Source organism: Carex rostrata, chromosome 17, assembly GCF_964058835.1.
Source record: "Carex rostrata chromosome 17, lpCarRost1.2, whole genome shotgun sequence".
Taxonomy (NCBI): Eukaryota; Viridiplantae; Streptophyta; class Magnoliopsida; order Poales; family Cyperaceae; genus Carex; species Carex rostrata.
This window is the reverse complement of record NC_135934.1, coordinates 1,838,361-1,859,322: the sequence shown is the minus strand read 5'-3', so window position 1 is coordinate 1,859,322 and position 20,962 is coordinate 1,838,361. Positions and strand designations below refer to the sequence as shown.

The window sequence follows — 20,962 nt, the reverse complement described above, 5'->3', positions numbered from 1 at the left end:
CTCCAAATTTTCAGTCTGTTCTACAAAGAAATGTTTAGGACTTTAGGTGATACTCACATAAGCCAATTATTGAACTGCATATTAACACTTGCAAATTTGAAGAATTCTGCAGAGAGAAGCTCACCTAAAAGCAGAAACCTTTTTAATAAGTTAATCAAGTGAACTTTTATTCCAATAAGAGAACATTGAGGCCCAATATTTTGTCGTTTCATTAAAATCGTTTTCTCTTTCCGCGACATAACTTAAATAAAAATGAATAATTTTATTATAAAGTATTGATTGTGGATGCATATTGTTAAAAATACAAAAAATGTATATCGTGGGAGATGCATACTTTGGGTACATGTAGTATAACCCAAGGGGAAGTTTTCATATTTAACCCAGTTCTTTCTTTTATTATTTTTTCTTCAATTTCGACACTTACCCAGAAATAGGAAAAGTAGTATTTACTGCTGTGTATATTTTTGGTCCTTTCTTCAACGGCTATGAAGCCTCTTCCTTTGTATAAATAGAACTCAATTGTAGGCTAAGTATACATTGAGTTAATATCTTCTATTGCGCCAGCATAAACCACAGCCCTTACTTTAGAAAGACTTAGTTAAAATACTAACAACCTAACTGTTTTGTTTGAATAACTTCGTGTCCGATTATTTATTTTAAAAGAAGGTATTACTTGCTTCAAACCTTAACAGGCCTATAGAGCTATGTGGGGGATGCTTTACAATTTCTGGGCTTGTTTATACTTGAATGGATCTCTCAAAATTGGAACCGAATCTCCAACCCATCTTTTAACTTGCATAACACAATTCTCCACAATCAATACTTTACAATAAAATTATTCATTAGATTACGCCTTATTAAGGCTCAGCGTTGAAATTAATAACAATTCTCAAGTGCAGAGAGAAACTCACCTAAAAGCAGAAACCTTTTAAAAAATCCAAGTCAATTAAGTGAGCGTATAATATTCTAATAACAAAACATTGAGGCCCAATATTTTGTCGTTTCATTCAAATCATTTTCTCTTTTCGCGATATAACTAAAAAAAAAATTAATAGTTTTATTCTAAAATATTGATTATGGATGCATATCAACTGCTACATTCCAACAAGCGACACAGGAAAACTGAGTTTGGCCGCAAACAATATTATCAACCACATCTAACTTTCTTGTGTTTATCTAGATGCATGCTCAATAAACCCATCATGAGAAAGAAAAATATATGAATTGCACCAAGTATACATTGAGTTCATATATTCTGTTAGATCAGCATATCGGATCCGAATTAGACCAGACGGCCCTTTTTAAGAATTCACATCCCCTCAGGGTACCTACCAAGTACAATTGAATTAGACAGTTTGAAATTAGAATTTTTAACTTGGCACGAATCTCAAAGCACCAATAATAATGCCCCCCTCTGTCATCCCGAGTAGGCACCGGCTGAAATTAAATCTGGACAGTCCATTTCAATTGTGTTGAGTCAGGTACCTGGGAGGATACGGATCCCTTTTTAACTGGATCAATCAAGATCTACATCATTCTTGGACCTTTAAGTCACTATTTGACCTACGCTACACATCCACATTCCATGCATACAAACTTTCTCGTCACGCGAAATTGCCTTTATTACGCAATTCTTGGAGCTATATCTGTGGTTCCTGATGGCGAAAGAGATGCAGTACTTACAACTTACAAGTACGGTAATAATGCTTGCCTGCAGTCGGTGCACAAGATTGCACGTGCACTTGTGCAAATTACTTATCTGAACTATAAAGAATTTATGTTGTTAACTATTTTGAGTGTTGTTTGTTTTTTCTGTAATTTGCGGTATCATGGTACCTTATGAACCTAATGAAGAATTAGAACTTAGAAGATTGGATTTAGTGTGAAATTTTCTTGTAAAGCGGTATGATGTACGCATTTCGAGAATGACCCATGATCCAGTGCTCTTTGATTGACTAGTGAAATATAAGGCTGCTTAGTTTGTTTAATAATGTTATTGCAAGTTTGTGTGTTTTCCCAAGTAGAAACTCACTGAATAATCACGGTAAGAGATGTTGTACATAAGTATATATTATAATTTTAGTGAAAATAAAACTCATGTTAGAATGATTTTTCTGCAACTGCAAGCCAGACCGTACACTTCTAGACGTTCTCGTTTCCTCTTTCTTTCTTTCTTTTGCTAATTAGATCAATTGTTGCAGATGACTCCTGTGTGTAGTAGGTTAAAGCTTTTAAATAGCACAAGTGAAGTGGCGATTAACCAGTAAAACAGTTTTTGGCACCCTAGTGTTGAACAGCCATTCATGACAATCAGATGAAGTAGGTCTTTGCTTCCGTCCTTTGGCATACACAAATTGTAATATTTCACTGCTGCTAGTACAAAGCCCAAACTGTCCCTTCACCATCCAACATTCAACTTTCTTTCTTTTTTTGGTTTTTTAGTTTAGTTGTGGAAGATAATCAGGCTATTTGCTAAAAGAATCTGAGACAAAAACACATTTTTGACAAGTTTTCCATAATTATATAATTAACAGCTAGCAATATGTGCTTATAAAATTTTACCAAATGACAGACGAGCATATGTGAAAAGCAGCAGTATAAACAATATATATTTTGAAAAATATATTAAACCAATCAGAGTCATCAAAAACCTGCTTTAGCCATGTTTCAAGAAAGCTCAACTGTTCAAACTAAACAGTATAAACAACAGTAAAATAAATCTAAGCCAAATTATGATCTTACAACAATAAAAATCAATGCAAAATGGACAAATTTCATGCCAAAAAAAATACTATCAGCCACAGAGAAAAAAGAAGTACCCTCATTTGGATGAGTTGCTAATGAAACATGCAAGGAAGTGGTCTGACCGCCATGAAGGCATCAACCATCTGGAAAAAAAATTGTATTCGTGTTATTCATTTCCACAAATTACACTGCATGTGGACTGCCATGAATAAATTATTATGGTTCATATTAGGCTGTGCCAAAGCACTGGCGAATAGCCAATACAACTGCCATATCTATTCCAGGTCAAACTGAGGACTCGAGACTAAAATTCTACTGTGGTTTGAGAATAAGGCATCTACAAACACTCAATAAATAGATAATGATTTTAAACAACAACAACAAACAGAACAAAAATAAGGATAAACAAGGGGTTCTACCTCCTCTGTCACAGAGGCACGGGCTCTCTGGTGCCGTTCAACTATCTCAGAAAGAACCTCTATGAGTCGCCCTTTGACCTCACCGGTCAGCATAGCTCCAGATCCATACTTCTATAGGAAAACAAAATTAAAGAGCAGCACTTTGATCACAACAACATTTCAAAATCAACAGGTGGTGAAATTATTTGAGTTCTTATATCAAACAAACCTCTCTTATGCTCGAGAGTTCAACATCATCATCTAGGAAGAAATTAAGGTACTTCACTGGAACATCCACCTTCATTGCATAACCAACCGATGATTAGATGTCTAATTACTAACAAACAAACAACATAAGTGGTATTGTGGCAAATTACTGAGGTACCCTCCAAGATTTAAAAGTATCAGAGATATTCTGTATAATGAAATAAATGAAAAGAACCTCAAGATTTGCACCATACTTCCTTTGCTTTTCTAAAGTATCCTGGCCTCCAGAGAAAGCATATTTATTCACCTGGACATTACAGTAAGTACACGGATAACTTGAATTAAAATTTTCCAACCTTAAACGGAGGTCAAAGAAACTTCCAAATTAGAATCTCATGAACCAAGTTGACAGATTTTTACTAGAATCAATCATGATTAAAAAAAAAACGATAAATAATACGCCCAGTTGGTGAAGTAATTGAACATTTGTGCCAAAAATGCAGCATCTTGGTTGGCAAACAATTAAACAGAACCAATTGCACAATATCTTTGACAAATTGTTACATTTGATTCAGCCTAACCTAAGGATGCTCCGGTGTAAGAAAAATCAATTATTAAAATTTGATGCTTCTAGGGCAAATGGAAGCAGGTGGTCATGCACCACTTTTGTCACAGAGAGAGAGAGAGGGAGAGACCTTGTTCTTTATATCTTTCAACGAATCAGTGACGTATATTGCGGAGTTTGGATCACTGGCTGACATTTTTCCTGACTCCCCCTGAGTAAATTCAAAATTTAGAAAAGTTCATTCATTCAGTCACATGTTTACTTTAAAATGCTCATAAATTGTTAACAACGAGAATACCAGTTAAATTTAGGTACCTGGAGAGCTGGGAAAAACTTTGATTCAATCAATGAAGGCTTATGATAGCCTAATCTTGGAGCAACATCTCGGGTCATTCTAAAATATGGATCCTATACATTAAAGAAAACTTAAGTACTTAACTGATCAATGCGTGTTCTCCATTTTTTATGGCCATCCTTGTGCACTGGGCCAATAACAGAGGGCACCGAAACCCAGTATCGTGCACAAACACAAGTGGTGTGATGCTATTGATACACTGAAATGGAAGCAGTACCTGGTCTATGGCACAAGGAATCAAGCAGCGCAGGTTGCTGTACTTGCCAGAGAATATGTGCGGAAATGTACTAGGGAATGATGGAGCTGCCTGCAAATTACGAACATATTCACATTTCCCAGTATATTTTCCATCTGTTATCCATTCCATAAATAAAAGGAAACAGTAGGGAGATCAAAACTATCTGATATTGGTCCTACAATACGGATTTAATTTCTATGGACAGTTCAGATCGGAAAATTGGATCAGTACCCGTCTATTATAGATTAAACAGGCAATTCAAGGCATGAATAGTAGGAGGTAAGGCATGAATGGTAGGTTAATCTTTACTGTCAAGAGTAGTTTAGGAAAAAAAAAATGGTACTCTTGTATATCAATAGGGGAAAATATGCACCTGGATATATGGGAAAAAGAATTTTCCACCATAGTCCTCAAGTGTCAAGCCAAAAATCCCTACAATCTGCCAAAAGTGAGGTAATATTAAAGACTAACCTACCAATTCAACTGTCTCAAATTAGATAATTCTGAAAGAAAGAATCAGGCAGCATTGAAAGTACCTTATTACCTGTGACACAGTTTGCAATTCTAACAATATTTTTGTAAATTGGACTGAAACAAAAAACAAAGAGGAAAAATAAAATGCAATTAGGAATAACATAGAAAAAAAACATGATTACAAAATGAAAAGAACATAGGCTATCTTAAGCGTAACTAGATAACACTGATATCACCTTAGAAATTTGGAAATAGTCACATATACCACTCATCTCAAGAACTTAACTAAACTATATGCCCCTTTATTCCTCATTTTCAAAGGAAAAATGAGAGGAGGCAATTTGGGGCATTATTTCGTGAAAAAGGGGGTGAGTATTAGATACTTGTTTTGTGAGGATAGATATTTTCTAATCTGAGAATTTGTACTTTAGCACAGGCCCCAAGAGAACATCAATATATCATGTATAAACAATTAGACATTTAAAACAAATGTGAAGTAACTGTTAATCTGTCATGCCCCTTGAAACATTCAAACCCTCCTCTCCTTGTTCCTCTAAAAATGACAAATTATCCCCTTGCGCATATAAGGTTACTTGGTGATCTTTCAATTAAAACTGCAAAAAAAGATGCTTTCGAAGGAATTATATGTCTCTTGTTACGCAGAGCACACATCATGCTTAACATTTTGCAACAGCATGGATCCAATGGTGTCCTTAAAGGGAAACTCCTTTTCTGAAATTGCACGAAACATTTTAGCGTGTTTGTGAAAGACACATCTCTCTCATGTCCATCAACAACAAACATGTGAATAGCAACAATCTATGAAAGCGAAATGTTTAGTTAATTAAAAAATGGGTAAACTGCATCAGACTGCCATCTTGACTGAAGCAAATGGTTTCCCAGAAGTCGGGGCAAAATCTACATTTCAATCGTGAATATAAAACTTGTTGGGTGTTATGGAGAGCAGGAAAACAGTAGAAAAAATGAATAAGAAGAGATGGTATACTTACGGAGACATGTAACTAAAATCAGCAAAAATGAAGGTTCTCTCTATATCAAAACCGCAGGCTATGATATCCTTCGCATTTTGGCGTGCGAGTCTCTCACTCTCTTCGACAGAGAGACCCTTCCACATACACTTTTCATCATCTGTGAGTTGAATTACAAGTGGCACCTTAAATACATCTTGCAAATATCTAGAAACAATGATGAAAGAAAGAATCATGTTAGTTTGTAGTGGTTATGACATTGACATGTGTGTGAGAGAGTGATAGAAAGAGTAGTTGTTACTTGGTGAACATAAAGGGGACCAAATGACCAAGATGCAAGGACTCGGATGAAGGGCCTCTTCCTGTGTACAGGTAAAATTTGTCACCCTTCTCGTATGCATCCAGAATGTCAGTCAAATCTCTGCACAATTATAATTGAAATAGCTAGCTCAGCTCATAATAGGAATTATTAATTGTTGAACATTAATAGCTAGCTCATAATGATCTCCAATCCACCATGGAGGATTAGAGGAAATTAATCGAAGAGAAGATAAGAGAAAAGAAGAAACCAACCGATGCGCAAAGAAAAGGCCTCTGCGGAGAAAGACATGGGCGCGGCGGCCGGTGAGGCGCTCAAAACGGTCGATAAGGGTCTGGTCGAGGCGCTGACAACCGAACTTGTCGACCAACTTGTCGTAGTCGATCTTTCCTCCCTTGGCTGACACCTCCCATGGGTTTATAACTTGTTCCTCCTCTTCACCTTTTTGCTTTTCGGCGGCTGCAACTGCAAGGGTTTCTCCCGCCGTCGACGCCATTTCAGATTTGGAGAGAAGACAGACAGACCACTTACCCTCTGATCGGAACCAAATTTCTCTCGCTCAAAGGCGAAATAGAATTCGCTATTTAGTGATTAAACCTACTGTAGTGGCAAATGAGATGGTGGCGGTGGAGGAAATCGGAGCACCAAAGGAGTTGTCGGCTGAGCAAATCCGAGCAGTGGAGGAGATTAGCGGGGGCGGCAATGGAGAAGTGGGAATTTCTGGCGCCTCATGGGGTCTTCAGCGCCTCTGGGGTGAAGGGGGCGGAGCCGTGGGGAATTAATGGACAGAATCCGGATCCGACAAGAGGGGCGGACCCAATAGAAGAAGGCATGGCATTCGAATTGGATACAAATGGGCTTGCTGGGCCTTCTGGAGAAAAAGGGGATCAAATTTCAAATGCTTCTGTTTTAGACGACTTTGACTTTTTTTTTTTTTTTTTTTTTAAACTTGGTAGTCGCTACCAAAGTTAGACGACTTTGACAGTACCGGTGACCTCTTAGACGATGAGCAGCAGCACTATCTGTCTGAGTGAATTTTAATTTAGTTTTAGATCGCCTAAGGGCTTTTCACTCAAAAAAAAAAAAAAAAAATTAGTTTTAGGTAGTTATGCCTTATTTTTAGTTGTTTAATTTTGTGATGACCGTGTTGTGTTCGGTATTTGTAACACTAAACAAGTGCTTTTTGTGTACTACCTTTTAATAATGAATGAATTTAAATTGCCTATGTGTGTTTTAAATTAGAATGTGCGAGAGTTAGGAGATTTAAATAAATGCACGGTAATTAAAGATGTGCTCATCGAAAATAATCCGGATTTAAACCAAATGGAGTATTTGTTCAATTTTTGAGTTAAGACGGGTGTGCCAGCAAAAAATTAAAAAATTTGTGACACTAGATGCAAAAGGGTCAAGGGGAGGAATTTTACTTGCATGGAGTAATATTTTCTCGGTGATTGATACCTTCAAATTTAATTACACTGCTATGACAATTTTAAAAAGAAGAGATTTAACTTTTATGTGCACTGGGGTCTATGGACCGCAGGATGATATGAGCAAGAGATTATTTTTAGAGGAGTTAAAGAATAATTAGATCTATAAATGAATTGCCTTGGCTTGTTCTTGGAGACTTCAATCTCCTAAGAAAAACGAAAGAAACAACGGGAGTCTCACGAGTCCACAGAGATGCAAAAGGACAAAATATGTTGGTATGGGACTAATTGCCCTACTTCCTTCGTCAATGTGTCTCACCGCTGAAAAACGAATTTTCAGAGATTGATCGATTTTTAGATTTAGAAAATTTTGTCCAGAAAATGCAAAATCAGCGATTTTCAAAGTGGCTTAATAAATAGTAAAAAAATTCCAAAAAATGTAAAATTTGGTCTCCAAGCACATCTTAATATATATATCGCATCTAATGGTTCGGATTGACTATTCGGACTTTGAAAACGAAGAAAAAGGATTTGAAAGATAGGATGCATTTTGGTGCACAAAAATTTGGATGCATTTGAACCCTCCTCATATATATATATATATATATGAGGAGGGTTCAAATGCCTTCATTTTTGGTGCCTCCATCATGCCTCCATTTTTTAAAATTTTAATAACTCAAAATTTAAAACTTAAAAGTCAAAATAAAACCATTAGATATGATCAACGTCATTTTATTTATGCACATGTAAAAAATTATGACATTTCAATTTTATTTTGATTGTCGTCAAGAGCTTGTAAAAAATGCATTAATGTGGATGATTTCTAGACATTTATTTTTGAACTTATTGATTCACATTAAAACAAAATTGAAATGTGATAATTTTTTATGAGCACACAGAGAAAATAACATAGATCACATCTAACGGTTTTATTTTGACTTTTAAGTTTTAAATTTTGAGTTATTAAAGTTTTAAAAAATGGAGGCATGATGGAGGCACAAAAAATGGAGGCATTTGAATCCTCATATATATATATATATATATATATATATATATGGGATGGGCTACGGTGAGCCATGGAGTAAAACGCGTTGGTGCTCCATGCACTATATTTTTATTTTAAAAATCCAAACGACCGATCTAAACCGCTCAACATGATCTCCATATTGAAATGTGCTTGGAGACCAAATTTTATATTTTTTGGAATTTTTTATTATTTATTAAGCATTTTTGAAAATTACTAATCCAATGGTCCAGAAAATTTTACTATTTTTTACTGTTCACAGCAAAACAGCAATTTTCAAAAATGCTTAATAAATAGTAAAAAAAAATCCAAAAAATGTAAAAAAATTTCTCCAAGCACATTTCAATATAGATATCACATTTAACAGTTCGGATCGGTCGTTTGAATTTTCAAAATAAAAATACGGCGTGGAGTACAAACGGGTTTTACTCCATGGCTCACCGTAGTCCATCTCTCTATATATATGTGTGTGCGCGCGCGCGCCCATCATAACTTTATAAGTTAGATATTTCTCAGTTGAAAATCTAAACTTAGTTATTTCCCCTTATTTTATAAATATTTCAATTTCTTAATTTGAACAATTCAAAATACTGTTTCATTGATAAAATAATTAAATGACATGCTTGGCCTTCCTCTTTTAAAAAAAAAAAAGGTGTATTATTGTTTTCTTTTATATTTGCATTGACCAAATCACTCCAAAAGTGAAGATTATACCAATCAACAACGCACCCCAAATGTTTAACTGGACTATTCTATTCTGATTTTCATAAATTTAACAAAATTATTATACGTAAATTTTGAATATATGAATTCAGTAATTTTATAGAAGTCATATGTTTAACACATAAGAAAAAAAATTCCACTTTAACACTTCCCTTTTTTAATTTAATATCTTGGGTACGTCTGAACTCTGAACACGCTCTAGTTAAACCGTTCAAAATATTTTATCCAACATCTATCAACTTCTGTTCAAAATAAAATAAATTGGACTATTTGTCCACCCACTAATTACATTAGCTTTTTTTTAGAATCATGATAACAATCCCCGTAGGTCTATCCCCGCAAAAAATCCCGCACTAACTGCCAAAAAAGTCATGGGGGAACCGCTCAATCATTAATACTCCGCAGAAACTGTTAGTATTTAACTTGAAGCATCAAAGTATTTATCCTGAATTTGCAAAGTATTAATCCCTATGCAATGATCTCTATTTATGACTGAACAAATCAATCCATCAATTGTCCCCGCACAAAATTTTTTTTTTTTTTAATTGTCCTCACACAACTGGGGACCATTAAATAAACAATCCCCTCATAAATACTTATCAGTTATTCCTGCACAAAATTTCTTTGTTTTTTTGGATTGTCTCCGCGCAACTAGGAACCATTAAATAAACAATCCCCTCACTTAATGATAAATACTTCTCAGACATAATGATAAATACTTTATGTTACATGGATAAATACTTCTCAGACATAATTGCAACTTACAGTGAAATACTTCTCAGGCATAATAATAAATATTTTATGTTACATGGATAAATACTTCTCAGACATAATTGCAACTTACAGTGAAATACTTCTCAGGCATAATGATAAATACTTTATGTTACATGGATAAATACGTCTCAGACATAATTGCAACTTACAGTAAAATGTCTGTGACAATGATAAATACTTCTCAGATATAATGGTAAATACTTTTCAGAACAATGATAAATAATTTCTTGAACTTTGTTCTTGAACTTGTCAATAAGTAATGTTTAATCAAATCAAATATTAATATGTCAGAGACAATGATAAATATTTATCAGATATAAGGATAAATACTTGTCAGAACAATGATAAATACTTTCTTGAACATCAATAAGTAGATAAATAATTGTTAGCAGGGATTGTTATTCAAGAAAAATATAATTAATGCGGGGATTGTTATTAAATGACAGTATAATTAATGCGGGGATTGTTAATAAAATGGTAGTATAATTAATGCGGGGATTGTTATTAATTCACAGTAATTAATGCGGAAATAAATGAAAATTCTTAGCGGAATTAATGAGGAGATAAAATGCAGTTAAGGAAGTTAATTTGGAGAGAGAGAGTGCGGGGATAAATGGGGGGGACAGGGGTGGGGGGATTAGTATAATTATTCTTTTTTTTATTAGCGCATTTTAGGTAATTTCGAAGGTATTTGTATTGTGAAGTCTGTATTCGGGAGTTTAATTACCATTACACTTAAAGCTTTGTTATAGTTTCTTGCTTTAATCCAAAGCTGTTTATGGTCTTTTTAAATCATGTTTGGAATGTCGGTATTTTAGAAAGAAACCTGATAGTGATAAAATATATATAAAAAGATTATTAAGCTTTTATTGAAGGTTTAATTTTGAATTTGTTTATGTTCGCTCTACAAATTACAGTTTTGACACTTAATAGCTCATGATGTATAGTCGCTTGTGTTCTTGCAGGAGCTGAGGTATTAAGGACAAATGAGGGTCAATTGACCTCTATTTTTTTTTCCATTTTTATTTGTATTTATATGTGATTTTATATGTAAAATGAAGCCATTTATTTATATGTGAATTTTTTTCAAAAATTTTGTGTTTATATGTGATTTTATATCTCGTGATACTATGCCGCATGCAAACAATAAAATGTTATGGATATTGTAAATTTGATCACATTCACAGCATAAAATTTTTATAATTGACATTCATTCACGTTTGATCCACAAAATTTGAAGGTCTGACTTCGCCCTGTGTATTTGTACATTTCTTTGAATCATTACTTGTCTTTTTTTTTACAATATGTCTTCTATTATCTCGTCCTTTTGACATGAAGTATTATTATAACAAACAATTATATTTTAAGATCATCTGCTTTTGTAATTTCATTATTAATATAATTATCATTAACATATGAAACTATTTTATGTTTGCAAAAAAAAAAACTTGTTAAATCATGTGTTGGCAAACAATCAACTCAAAGTAGTACTTTAACAATTTAAATTATATTAGTAAAAAAACATTCCTAGCTAAGTATATGTAGAGAAAATTGTTTATTCTTGCATTAATGTCTGGATAGGAGTATCCCCAGTCTCTATCTTAGACTTGTATAAAATAAGCTATTGGTAGAATTAATAACTAAAGTTAGAGTTGTCCTTGCAAAATATGAAAAAATATACAGTACCAAATCTTTGTACATGTTGATTGAAAGAATGGGTATTAGAAATATATATGAAGCTAGCTAATAAAATACAGTTCCAACTCTGTATATTAATTAATAATTAAATGACGTAGTCAGCCAAGAGCCAGGACTAAGCAATCAAGCAAGCAAGCATCCAATCCACATCATCTGAAAAATAATTAATTTTATTCAGCAAATTACAACAGTTACAGGAATATGCAAAATTATTAGGTACAATTAATGGGTCCCAATCCCAAACACAGACAGCTTATAACATATATAATTACTCTTATTTAATTTCTCTCCGGAATATTCATTCATCTTTTTTCGTCTCTTCTTAATTTGTTTCGTTGCTTCTTAATTAGTTGAATGCTTTGCGACATTGCCCGATCGACTGACTTAGACCTAGCTAGAGCTCATAAGTAATAAATACTGTTCTGTTCTCACACTGCCTTTGAAATATATATTTTCATCCAGGAAAGGAAAGGAAAGGAAAGGAAAGGCAGGTGGGAAGAAGGAAAAGTTATTCCCAAATTTTACCCATGGAATAACAACTAAAGCAATCACGTACTAGCAAGGTGTTTTTTTTTTCGCTCTTTATTCTGAATCATGTTGGATCATTGTGCCTTTTTTTTCTCATATAATTATAGTTTCTCTCTATCCACAGGATGTAATACCCTTATATAGTAGATATACTAAAGGGAAAGGGAAAAACGAAGAAGAATGAAATATTAGGCAATCTAATTTGGTTACGTATGCATAGAGATTAGAGACGACACATGTTAATTTGGCTTAAATATTATACTTTGTACTTGGTATCTTATTGAGCCAAATCCAAATCAAAATCTAATAAACTACCACATTGATTGATTTCTGAAATTCATAAAGGATCCTGTGAACAAAAATTAAAATAATTTTACAGTTTTAATCCATCCCATTGATGTAAAGTAATTAATCCCAATGAGGTAAATATTAGTTGACAAAATAGGAATTTCTGCCAACACTTGCATATATTGGCATACAGTACTACAACCAAGCAAGGCTGAATAGTTTTGGTTTTGGATGGAGGGGGGGATACAGAAGAGAGGAGATTGGAGTGAGAGACTCTCAACTCTCGAGACTGGAAGGAGAACTTGTCTTTAGTTTAGTGACAAAGGCACATGGTCTCTATATAAGAGATCATAAGTTTGAAATCCGGATGAAATAAATCATTTATTATAATAACAAAGATATTAAATAGTTAGATGACTTGATCTCCAACCTTTACTCAAAAACTCTCAAGGCTGGAAGGAAGGAAGAGACTCGTGGAATTTTCCAGACAGGAAGACGGAAACAAACCAAAAAAAGAAAAAAAAAAAGCAAACAACATCGGTTCAAACAAATTATATGATTGTTCCTTGCGCTCACTATTTGTGTTTTTGACAAAACTCTTTTAACAAAATATAAGTTGACGGTCAAAAGCACCTGTAGAGGTGACAACTGGCAAGCCAAAATTTGGGTCATCTTATCTCCTCCTATCTTTTGCGAAAGCACGACTACTTTCTGTCCAGCGTCTAAAATAAAATGGAGATATTAATGTCAAACACTTTAAAATTTGAAGAAGAAGAAGAAGAATTTGATGTCGTTGCAATCTTCTTTTGAAATGAAACTCGGCTAAGAATTAAGTTCAGAACTACATAAGCCTGCCCTGGATAGATAAATTGATTTTCGTGGTAAGAACAGAAACCAATCAAGTGTAACCATTTCATCTACAAATTTAAAAAAACCAAACATTACAATCAGTATTACGCCAACTGAGGAGATCATGAGAATTGATCTATACCTAAATAACCAAAATCAAGCACCATAAATTTAACAGTAAGGTACAGCCAATTCCACCATCCCCAAAACAATTGCAAAACAACTTTCAAAAGAAAAACCATGTTCAAAAGGCACCATATATATCCAGATCATAATCACCAAATCCTCCTGAAATGAGCAGTAAACGGAAACATTACTTTGAGGAACTTATATTTAATCTCAAAAGAAAAACCCATTAGCTAGGTAGATATGTACATCAAAATCATAATTTGGCCTATTTGAAATATGGAAGAAATGGAAATTTTGGAACTTCAGAGACCAAAACCAAATTTACCAGCAGACCTCTCTAATTCACACATGGAGAAACCTATGTTCTCCAATTTTTCCTTAATTCTTTTTTGAGAATCTCTTACCAATGATAAATGCTTCCATCTCAAATATTTTCAGACCGCCAACTTTGACTCTAAATCGGCTCCAATATTTGCATCTCTAGCATCGATCCTGGAGGAAATTACAATAAATTACCAAATGAATCACAAGTATTAAGAACAAAAACAAGAACAAAAGATTAACCCTAGCCTTTTACCAGTTCAATGCCTGACCAAATACTAGCTTACTCTCAGTAGTCTATAACCAACCTTATAGAAATGAGAAACTGACATACAAAATTGACCTGCCCAAATACTGATTCGCCATGTGACCCACTTTACAGCAGTACCAGTAAACGAAACCAGAACACTAAAGAACTACAGTATCTACGATATTAAAATCATTCCCATGGTCCACCATTCCATACCAATCAAACCCAATAAGATAGAATACAATTGAACTTAGTGATTACCTCCATGCCCCATTTTATGTAATCAGGCGACTCACATGCCTTGTATTCATCGACAAGGCTTTCTATGATCTCTCTAGACTCATCAAACTCAGACAGATCATTATCCTGGACAAAAAAAATTAGGCATGAACAAAATATACATAAACCAACAAGAGTGACAGTTTGTTTGAATAACTTCGTGTCCGATTTTTTATTTTATTATATTTCTTTTTATTACAAACTTTTATTGTAATTAACTTAGATTTTTATTTCAAAAAATCTCAAACTCGCTTTTGTTTGAATAATTAACAAGAGATCCAGTCTATCTAGAAGAGATAATCGGTCAAATTTGGTCAAGGTCGTACGTAGTTTCGGACCCTTTTGAATTTTGAATAAAATTGACTTTGGAATAGCAGTTCAATTTGTTAGGCCTCGTAAAATTTGACTATAACTGAGCCGATTGAGATGTTGTGTTATACTAGTTGGATTTAGAATTTAATTTGGGTTTGGATCAAGGTTGATATTATGTGTGAATTAATCGGATCAGAATCAGATCATACTGCCGGCCCTTTTTAATTAACCGGATCAATTTTGCAAATTCTTTAATTAAGTCGATATCATTTTTGGACCTTTCAAGTAGGGGTATAAACGGAGCGAATTCTGAGCGGATAATGCTAATAGTAATACCAAATTCATATCTGTTTTTTTAATAAGTTAATACAAATATGGAAAATAAATGGATGTCAAATTTTAAAATTAAATCCGTCTTAAACAGATACAGATATAATTTTTGAATACAGATTCAAATACAGATATGCAACAAATAATTATTGGATTATCAAGTCATATGAATAATCCACTGAGATTTAACTTAGATAATATAGTACAATTATTAGAATAAAAACAAACATATTTTTAAGCAATGCAAAAAAGATTAAAAAAAAAATCCGATTTAGTGCTCAGTAGAGTGGCTGTATTAATGAGCATAAAAGAAATTTCAAGTTTCCTCCTAATTTTGGAGGAGTGAAAGCAGAGCGGATTATATCATATATTTATTTGATTTGTATTTAAAAAATTAGATGTGGATGTTTGTATTTAAATATCATACAATACGATAATTTTAAGTTTTAATTATTTCTATTTAAATAATAGATATATACCATATAGTTTAAGAGGAGGGTTCAAATGCCTCCATTTTTTGTGCCTCCATCATGCCTCCATTTTTAAAAACTTAAATAACTCAAAGTTTAAAACTTAAACGTCAAAATAAAACCGTTAGATGTAATATATATTATTTTCTCTATGTGCCCATAAAAAATTATCACATTTTGATTTTGCTTTTATACGAATCAATAAGTTGAAAAATCAACGTCTAGAAATTATCTACATTTGTATACATTTTTACAAGCTCAAGATGACAATCAAAACAAAGTTGAAATGCCATAATTTTTTACATGTGCATAGATAAAATGATATAGTTCATATCCAACGGTTTTATTTTGAATTTTAAGATTTAAATTTTGAGTTATTAAAGTTTTTAAAAATTGAGGCATGATAGAGACACAAAAAATGAAGGCATTTGAACCCTCCTCATAGTTTAATATATATTATAAAAAAATTATCTCATTCATTATAAATTGAGGAGGGATCAAGTTACAACACTTGAAAGTTACAACAAAGTTACAACATCATTTTTTTTCATTTTCAAAGTCCAAATCATCGATCCAAACCGTTAGATATTCAATCTATATTAAAATGTGCTTGCAGACCAAATTTTACATTTTTTGAAATTTTTTTGCTATTTATTAAGATGGGTACAAAATCGCTGTTTTTATTAAAATTCTGCACCATTAAAGAACAGCAATTTTGTACCCATCTTAATAAATAGCAAAAAAATTTCAAAAAATGTAAAATTTGGTCTGCAAGCACATTTTAATATAGATTGAATATCTAACGGTTTGGATCGACAATTTGGACTTTGAAAATGAAAAAAAATGATGTTGTAACTTTCAAGTGTTGTAACTTGATCCCTCCTCTTATAAAAATTTTTATAAGTAAATTTAGTCCCACCGGGGGAATCAAAACATAACATAGGCCTTGGAAGTTGGAGCTCACACCCGATTTGAAGATCTTCAGTCACATCACATGGGTCTGCTCTCTTTGAAAAACAAAGCCTATTATTCGGGTAACGGATTCATTTTCGTTATGGATCCACTATGTTTCATCCCGGATACAATCCAGATAAATCCGCTTCTTTTACCCATCTTCAAAATTATCCGGATCTCAAAAGTTATCGGCTCTCTTTATCTGAATCTGAATCATAGCCAGATTGAACCGCATTCGGACCAGATGATCCGGATCCGTTTACACCCCTACCTTTAAGTCACTGTTTGACCACTAACACTACAGTCTACGGTTAACGGTTCCATACAAACTGTCTTCGCGTTTAACAAAAAAAAATTATATATTTCTCTTCGCGCGAAATGATCGATAAACTGTCAAACTCATGCCTTATAGCTTTGACCACCCATGTGCAGATGTGCTCCCCTTTTCTTATCTTAATTACTCCTTAATTTAGGGCTTATCATTTATTTTAATTTCTACTGTGCATTGGGCAGTGCAAACTGCAAACCTAATCCCACTAGTAATATCGATTAGTTTCCTTTTAACCTCTTCTTGGATTATATAAAGCCTAAATATCTCTCTTGTTATATAGCATTGCAGTTGGAATATAAAGGACAGAAATTTGAATTATCTTTTTGTATCGAGATTTATGAGTTTACAAAGTAATAGATACAGCTTTTATGTATGACCATGAGCCACTTAAAAAGTCTATATTAGTTCATTAGTCCGTGCTTTCCACATTCAAACTTTTCCATACAAGTGATCTGTGCACGGGCGGAACTAGAATTTGAGTATAGGGGGCTAAATAGTATCATTAATTTTTTTGTAATAAAAAATACATAAAAACAATATAACACAAGATAAGAAGATCATTCACTATTTGAATTCATATGAACCGGAGAACCGGAGAAGTGAAATTTAGTAGAGAACAGAGATGCTGAAATTTGTAGAGTCATGGAGAACACGGAATTGTCTTTTCAAGAAGGTTTGCTGGTGCTATAATAAAATACCATTTGTTTCTAATTCTTTCTATTACCTTTCTAATTTGGAAAAGGGTTTTAATTTTCTTCTTTTTCACTGCTCATTCACGGATGGCCCACTGTCTCAATTGCCCAAATTGAAATGAATCTGATTTTGGTTTTTAAAATACATTCAAGCCCTTTAACTTTGTTATATTATTATTAAGGGGGGCTTATACATGTAAAACAAACAAATTAGTAAGGTTTCTACATTTTTGATAATAAAAAATTTCAAATCTTGGGGTGGCTTAGCACCCCAGTCATAACTATGGTCCGCCCCTGGATCTGTAAGAGGGTTTGTTGATAAGAAATCAAAGAAACTGAAGATCTGTGAGAGGAATTAATATATTTAAATTTGGAAACATTTGACGCTTCACAATGACATGAAATTAGGTCTCGAAATAAATTTATATTATTAATGAAGATGGTAGATGGGCAACATCTGACATTATAATTATAATCAACCTTGTCGTATTTATTAATTGCATGGCTCCATTATGGGCCCTAAGCCTCTAATTATTTATATCTCAAGCAAACATATTTTTTGCAAATAACCTCTTCACTCTTGAGGAAATTAAAGGGGAAATTCTCCTATATTAGAGAAGTATAATATATATTGTATCAAAATCTGAAGGTACTTTCTTCTCCTTTGGCCACATCTTAAGGTACTTCTTCTCTTGCATTATTGCATGCTGTTTTTTTTTTTTTAATTAATTAACTTAATATATATGTATCAAAATATAGATGGCCATGGTTGAAGGGAGCATGTCGACGACCAAGAATGATGACCTCATCATCGACATCAAGAGATTATTAAATGAAGTCCGGAGGAAGAATAATGCTGGTCATCAACAGTTCTCCATCTATCGTGTCCCTGCACATATCCGGAAGAACAACGAGTGCTACTATGAGCCAAGATGGGTTTCTATTGGTCCTTATCATTGCAAGAAAGAACACCTTTGTGCCATGGATGCCCGCAAGCATATCTATTTTAATGAGTTTATCAACAGAAAAGATGACATATGGCTCGATGGTATAAGAGAAATAAGGAATTTGGAGGCTGACATCCGTGCCTGCTACTTCGAAAGTGTGAGCCTTCAAGAAGGTGATCAATTTGTCAAGATGATGCTTTTTGACAGCTGCTTCATTATCCAACTCTTTTTCAATTGGTGTTCAAAGAAACCGGATGCAGCGTGCAATCCCGGATGGGGTTTGCCACTACTGATCGGCGACCTTCTCATGCTTGAGAATCAAATCCCTTTCTTTGTGCTCGACATAATGTTCAACTTATACACATTTGGTTGTGTTGATCCCCCAGCTGAGGATAAGCAGCCTTCCTTCATTACGCTTGCTGCGGATACTCTCCACGAGGTGTGTAAAAGAAATAAAAAAGAAAGTGTAAAAGTTCTGAAACCCAATGTCAAAATCAAGCACCTGCTTCATCTCTTTTATCTGCTTTTTGTACCTACACCTGAATATCCACCAACACATACAAATTAATGCCGAAAAAGAAGGCCAGAAACCTCATATGAACTATCTTTTACAGCTGTTAAAAAAGTGTGATCCTAGAGGATTTTTTAAATCAAAAAAATTGAATCAAAACAATAGAATCCCGAGACTGATCCCGAGTGCAATTGAGCTCAAGGAATTTGGTGTAACTTTGAAGAAGGAGAAGTTCAAAAGCTACCTTGATGTTTCCTTTAAAGATGGCATCCTCGAGGTCCCATGCATAATGATTGAGGAGTGCAACCGGTCCATGTTTCTCAATCTAATAGCATCCGAGCAATGCATTGATGTACATGTTGGTCTTGAAGAAAAACCTCTATCCAGCTATGCAGTGTTCATGGCTTGCGTGATGAACATTTCATCAGATGTTATCGTGTTAGAGAGGGCCGGCATACTCGAAGAAGGTGCAAAATTCTTCCGTCAGCTCAGAGACTGCGCTCACATCGACTTCGATAACCATTACTTGAAGCAGGTGTTTGTTGAAGTGATTGATTATTGTCAAGCATTCTGGCCAAAGCATAGGGCTGAGTTACGCCATGGCTATTTCAATAGCCCATGGACCATATTCTCTCTCATGTGTGCGGTACTAGTTCTTACCATCACCATCTTTCGTACAATTTGTTTCATACTGGTTACTTTTTTCAAACAAATTTAGTTATTGCATCAAATGCTAATGTGCCATCTCTGCAGTGTCTTTTATTTTAATTAATAATGTTTTTTTTTTCTTCTGAATTTTACTTATTTATTAATTATGTCATATCATATTACTAATACGGTAAAAACTAAAAAGTGGCTTCCTTTTATGCGTGTGAAGAAGGTATTACTTGCTTCAGGCCTTAACAGGCCTATAGAGCTATGTGGGGAGTGTTTTGCAATTTCTGGGCTTGTTTATACTTTAATGGATCTCTCAAAATTGGAACAGAATCTCCAACCCATCTTTTAACTCGGAAATTGTTATTTGTACCATAGTCAGAAAAACAAAACAAAAACACTATAGATTTTGAGAATTTTCATATTTACCCGGGGTGCACATCCAATCTGCGACTCATTTATGGGGGGGGGCAGATTACCTTAGAGGTCCTCCAAAAGTACAAAAAAATGCACTATAATATTGAATATATTTAAGTTTTTGGGACCTCTAAGCCAATCGGCGATCCCCCGTAAATGGGTCGCAGATTGGCTGTACGGCCCAAGTAAATACGGAAATCTCCCAAATCTATGGTGTTTTGGTTTTTTTTTTTATTATGGTATTTTAAAAAAATTCGGCTTTTAACTTGCATAACAAAATTCTCCACAATCAATACTTCACAATAAAATTATTCATTAGAAAAAGCCTTATTAAGGCTCAGCGTTGAAATTAATTAATAACAATTTAGTTTGTTTGTCTCCAAATTTTCAGATTGTTTTACAAAGAAATGTTCTTTTATTTTAATACGATTTCAATGATTATTGAACTGTATATATTAGACACTTGCAAATTTGAAGAATTCTCAAGTTCAGAGAGATGCTCACCTAAAAGCAGAAACCTTTTAATAAGGCAACTGGGTCTAAATTAAGATGGGCTTACAAAATTAAGTCAATTAAGTAAGCGTATAATATTCTAATAACAAAACATCGAGGCCCAATATTTTGTCGTTTCATTCAAATCGTTTTCTGTTTTGGCGACATAACTTAAAAAAAAAAATGAATAGTTTTATTCTAAAATATTGATTATGGATGCATATCAACTGCTACATTCCAACAAGCGACACAGGAAAACTGAGTTCGGTCGC

General features: G+C 33.8%; 2 protein-coding genes across 4 annotated transcripts; one reads left to right on the top strand and one right to left on the bottom strand.

Moving 5' to 3' along the window:
• Positions 1-2,095: 2,095 nt before the first annotated feature.
• LOC144568241 (tryptophan--tRNA ligase, cytoplasmic-like) lies at positions 2,096-7,008 on the bottom strand. Of its 3 annotated transcripts, none has more exons than XM_078318522.1 (13): positions 6,545-7,008; positions 6,273-6,392; positions 5,993-6,178; positions 5,045-5,096; positions 4,882-4,947; positions 4,488-4,577; positions 4,231-4,323; positions 4,046-4,126; positions 3,586-3,657; positions 3,373-3,441; positions 3,165-3,275; positions 2,820-2,888; positions 2,096-2,208 (listed from the first exon to the last, which is right to left on the bottom strand). In XM_078318522.1, the coding sequence occupies exons 1-12, from the start codon at positions 6,784-6,786 to the stop codon at positions 2,838-2,840; spliced, it is 1,233 nt and encodes a 410-aa protein (XP_078174648.1). In that variant the 5' UTR covers positions 6,787-7,008; the 3' UTR covers positions 2,096-2,208; positions 2,820-2,837. The 3 variants fall into 3 exon arrangements, with proteins under 3 accessions (XP_078174648.1, XP_078174649.1, XP_078174647.1); XM_078318523.1 differs by lacking the exon at positions 2,096-2,208 and adding an exon at positions 2,601-2,690; XM_078318521.1 differs by lacking the exon at positions 2,096-2,208 and having other exon boundaries at positions 2,601-2,888.
• Positions 7,009-18,428: 11,420 nt separating this feature from the next.
• On the top strand, positions 18,429-20,133 carry LOC144568654 (UPF0481 protein At3g47200-like). The gene is made up of 3 exons (XM_078319027.1): positions 18,429-19,055; positions 19,231-19,773; positions 20,008-20,133. Exons 1-3 carry the CDS (start codon positions 18,429-18,431, stop codon positions 20,131-20,133), a joined length of 1,296 nt encoding a protein of 431 aa, XP_078175153.1.
• Positions 20,134-20,962: the final 829 nt, after the last annotated feature.

Coding starts and splice junctions, on each gene's coding strand:
- LOC144568241 (XM_078318522.1), bottom strand. CDS start 6,786: ATGGCGTCGACGGCGGGAGAAACCCTTGCAGTTGCAGCCGCCGAAAAG. Junction 4,948..5,044: donor ACTGTGTCACAGGTAATAAG/GTACTTTCAATG, acceptor CACTTTTGGCAG/ATTGTAGGGATTTTTGGCTT. Junction 2,889..3,164: donor GTGCCTCTGTGACAGAGGAG/GTAGAACCCCTT, acceptor TTTTTTTTCCAG/ATGGTTGATGCCTTCATGGC.
- LOC144568654 (XM_078319027.1), top strand. CDS start 18,429: ATGGCCATGGTTGAAGGGAGCATGTCGACGACCAAGAATGATGACCTC. Junction 19,056..19,230: donor CTGCGGATACTCTCCACGAG/GTGTGTAAAAGA, acceptor TATCTTTTACAG/CTGTTAAAAAAGTGTGATCC. Junction 19,774..20,007: donor TATTCTCTCTCATGTGTGCG/GTACTAGTTCTT, acceptor CGTGTGAAGAAG/GTATTACTTGCTTCAGGCCT.